At 24.9% G+C, this 4,663-nt stretch overlaps 1 protein-coding gene across 1 annotated transcript; it reads left to right on the top strand.

Annotated features, from left to right (window-relative positions):
* The first annotated feature begins 2,016 nt into the window (after positions 1-2,016).
* Positions 2,017-2,373, top strand: LOC112697652 (uncharacterized). The gene has a single exon (XM_025750914.3). The coding sequence runs from the start codon at positions 2,017-2,019 to the stop codon at positions 2,371-2,373; it is 357 nt and encodes a 118-aa protein (XP_025606699.1).
* The last annotated feature ends 2,290 nt before the right edge of the window (positions 2,374-4,663 follow it).

Consider the following 4,663-nt stretch of genomic DNA (forward strand, 5'->3'; position numbering starts at 1 on the left):
CTCAATTTTTATCTTTCAATTTCTTTCTGGTTTTCAAATGTCTGTCCAAAAAAAGAAAGATTGTCCAAGTTTGTTTCGCCAGCATGATCTGCCGCCGGATGCCACTGCATGCATGTGTTGATGGGCAATTGTGATGTTTAGGGTTAGATTGAAATGAATTAATTCTGATCTAATGTTTGATATAATATTTAGAGTTGTTTTAAAAAATATAAGAAGTCATGTTTAAAATGAGCAAATACATACAAAATAATAAGATGAAATAAATATACATTACTCTTGTTATGTTTACATTCTTTATAATTTTGATATTAATATTTTTTAATAAATAAATATTTTTTAATTTGATTAATTTAAAAATAATTTAAATACATAATTAATTAATTAATTATAATCGTATTTTATATAGTTATTAAAAATATTTAGTGTATGAATATTATTTTTAATATATTAATATTTTTCACGAATCTATTAGTACTCCAAGTCAATGGCAAAAACGAAGAACATCTTATAAGGAATCGCCGTGGAAAATAATGATTTCCTCCAAGCACGCTGCATAGACAAGAAAATTCTACGGCCAAAGTCAGTAGTATTTGTTGGAATTTAGATGAGAAAATGATTGAAACTTGTCTAGCTATGTGATTAGCTCATTTCATTTTTCTTTTTATTTATTTTGTTTTTCAAATTGTAAGGTGTTTATTAGTGCCGTCAATACTGGACAAATCTCCTTTGAAACTTTGAAAATTTATATTTTTGAAGTGAAACTGCTTCACTCTAAATGAAACCTTTCTTAAATGGAGTTTTTTTTTTTGTTAATAATAATGTCTTTCTCAGTGACTTAAAATTCGTTAAGATTTTTAAAGTGAAAAATTTTAATTGAAAATATAAAAATTTATAAGTTACAAAAGTATTCAGTCTATTTAAAGTTTTTTACTATTGAAAATCTTATGAATATGTTTTAGAGTCCTTATTAACAAATTTTTCTTTATAATTTTCATTACAATTCAGTGTGTCAAAAAAGAAGATAGAGACTCATATTTTCTCTTTCAGCTTTTCAAAAATGTACATAAAATAACGTGATTTTTCTTTTTTATTTCTTTTTTAAAATTATATCTTTATCTTTATTTTCATATTCGAACAAAAATTTGTATCCTTTATATCTATAATCCTATCCCAAAAGTACAGTATCTAAATGCAGCATTAAGCATATGTTTTAATGTATTTGAATCATCTAAAGTTTGAATTTTATTTTAGAGAGTAAAATGTAATATCTCCCCATTGATTTTATAGGTGGGATTAAGAATAAATATAAAAAAAACTATTCAAAAGTAGAAGATCACATTTTACTCTCTAAAGTGAAATTTAAACTTTAGAAGATCCAAATCCTGTTTTAACACTCTTTAAGAAAGATAATAAGAGTGTATTTTATTTATATTTATATTTTTAATGTTTTTTATTTTATCTCTTGTTTTCTTTTTCTTTTTAAACATATTTATGAAAAAATATCAAAAATAAAAAACACAAATGAAACACTCCTTAATTTCTCTTAACTTTAATTTCTTGTTAATAAAACCAAAAAAATTACATATATCAATAAAAATTTAAAAAAAAAATCTAGTAGATCAGCAATTTTATTAAAATTTAATCAATATTTAATTAATAAAAAATATAAATAATATCACACTATTAAATATAATTTTATATTATTAAAAATATTAATAATAACTAATTAATTACTATAAATTATAAAACTTATTGCGCTAATACTCCTCAAAATTCAAAATAAAAGCAAGCCATCTAAGTTCCAACTCCACTAAGGCCCTTAATTGTCTCTATTTTGGACCCCACATTTCCACAATCCCCTCAAAAATTCTCATTACCCCTTTTCATAAAAGAAGCCTTTAGAACCTTAAATAGAAGAAGAGATTAGAATATGCAAAAATACAAAAATTCAATTAATCTTCTTCTTCCTCTACTACTATTTTCTTTCTTTCTTTCTTTCTTAGCCCAATAATTTCCATGGAAAATTACAACAGATCAAGGTCCTATGGAAATAATAATGGGCAAGTAGTAGTGCATATGGAGAGCTACTATGGTGCACCACCACCAACTATGCCTCATGATGATCATGATCTAAGGTCCTATAGTAGTGTTTCATATGCACAAAGTAAAAATCATCAAAGGGGTATTAAGTTGAAGAAAGGGAAGAGTGTTTCAACAAAGTCATGGGGTTTTGGAAGTGATCCTGAGTTTCAAAGGAAGAAGAGAGTTGCAAGCTATAAAATGTATTCTGTTGAAGGAAAAGTCAAAGGTTCTTTTAGGAAAAGCTTCAGATGGCTCAAGTATAAGTACACACAAGTTCTTTATGGATGGTGATGAATCAATGAATGATCTAATTATTGGTAATGTTTGTTATTAATTCTTTTTGTAACGTTTGTATGCTCTAATTATCTGTTTACAAATTTGAATATTCTGTTCATGATGAGTATGAGAATTAATTGTAGATTCATGGATCTTGATATAATTTTATTTGAGGACTGATAAATTTATTTTGTTTCTATATTATGTATTTTCATATATATATATTTTGTGAATAAGATTGATTGATTTTGTAATCACATAAACAGCTTCATTGATTAATAGGGTAATAAGATTTAAATTTGCGACAGATTAGTCTTTCATCTGTCAAACTAAAAAAATCTTATAAATAAAAAATTTTTTGCAAGTGTCCTCTTAAAAATGAATATTTAATAGATTAAATACCACAAATATAAATATATATGTATTCATATAATAAATTAAATTAGTCTAATAATTAGTTTATTAGTCTGTTTAAGTAAATGTTAGAAATTCGAATTCTACTTTATACATGTAACAATTAGTAAAATATTCTTAAATAAAATTTCGATCTCCCACAAATTAATCACTAACGTATGTCAAAAAAATGTATTCACATTATTTAGAATTGAGGGACTTATAATGCAATTTTTGTTGAAGCGGTTTAGGTGTAAATTGTTGTCATTATTTTTTTTTTATACAATATTAGCTAGATTAACCTTCTTGCAGTTGACAAGTGGGAAGAAAATTTTCCTACTTTTAAGAATAATAATAATAATAGTAATAGTAATCTACTAAATATTAAATGTTTTTGTTACTGTATAGTATAGTCTTTAATTTCTATCAATCTAATCCCATTTCCCATCTAAAAGAAAGTCTTTCTGTCATATCAACACAAAAGAATACCATTTCTAGTTTTCTATCTGAGAAATTACTAGATCGGATATTCATGTTATAAAGATTTTACGTGATGATCTAATTGAACCAAAATTTTCTTATCCATTGTGTATATGCTAAATCACCACATTTCTATCTAATAGAAAGTATTTAAATATTTAATAATTAATTAATATAGTCTAAGAGTGAGTATATTCTAGAACATAAAGAGGATAATTTGTTTCTTAAAATTATTGTTGATCATGATTCATGATTATTCAAGAAGCTCCCCACTTGCCATGGCCCATTGATGATGCTTTATTTCAGATCAGAGTACTTATTATAATTTATAATCCATTATCTTCACTCTCAAGGAATCATTGAATATTATATGATGAATTTTTCTTTTTGACAAATAAAAAACAAATATTTTTTTAAAAAAAAAGGGGGTATGGACTAAAAAGTCCTTTTAATATGAAGTGCTAATTTAGTTTACAATAGGACTTAACCTAGCATCATATTGGACATATTCTAATTTAAGGGTGTTAAATTAATAGTGTTGAATTTATCTAGATTTTTATGTATAAAACTATAAAAGTAACAGTAAATCTTACTATTAAATAAACCAAAACAATAGTTAATATCTCAAAAGGATTTTTTAAAATTTTTAACATAAAATTTTCATTCTTTAGTCTCTAGTTAGTTCATTTTAAAACCTTGATTAAATTGCTACAAATTAAAGACTATTATAGATTATAGATAGATGATACTCCCATCCCATGCAATAATTTCTTCTTTCTTTTCACACAAAGATATGATATATATATATATGTTATCAAAATCAAGATCTTTTTGACACAATACATGACAACATGATTTGATTCCACTTATCCTTAGTGTTATACAGTTTGTGCAATGCTGTTTTTTGTATAATTATTTTGCAATTGTCATTTTCCCCAAACATTAATTAAAGTTGTCTCATGGACATATATAAAGCATGTCATGCATGTGGACCAAAGTGAAATATGGTAATTCATCACCAACAATAACATTACTTTGATAATGTATTATTGAGCCTAATTCTACCCAACACAAACTTATAAAAGCAACTAGAAACGTGTCTAACCTTTTTCTTTTTGGGAAAAAAACAACACAAATTTAGGTTTTTCTTCTTCTTTTTTTTTTTTTTTGCCTACAAAAAAGCACAAACTTAGGAAAATTGCTTTTAATAACTGAATAACTTAAATATTAGCCAGTGACAGACTCATAAATTGAACTCAAATTCGTAACGGATTAGTCCTTAATCTGTTGGATTAGAGAATACGGTAAAAAACAAAAAAAATAACTATTTTAAGAAAAAGATTTTGGATCTCTGTTTAATTATTTATGGAGTTATTAAACACATTATTACATTTTTGGATTTGAGCAATTAACTCTAAGTAGTAAGTACCAT

Source organism: Arachis hypogaea, chromosome 16 (genome assembly GCF_003086295.3).
Source record: "Arachis hypogaea cultivar Tifrunner chromosome 16, arahy.Tifrunner.gnm2.J5K5, whole genome shotgun sequence".
NCBI classification, from domain to species: Eukaryota; Viridiplantae; Streptophyta; class Magnoliopsida; order Fabales; family Fabaceae; genus Arachis; species Arachis hypogaea.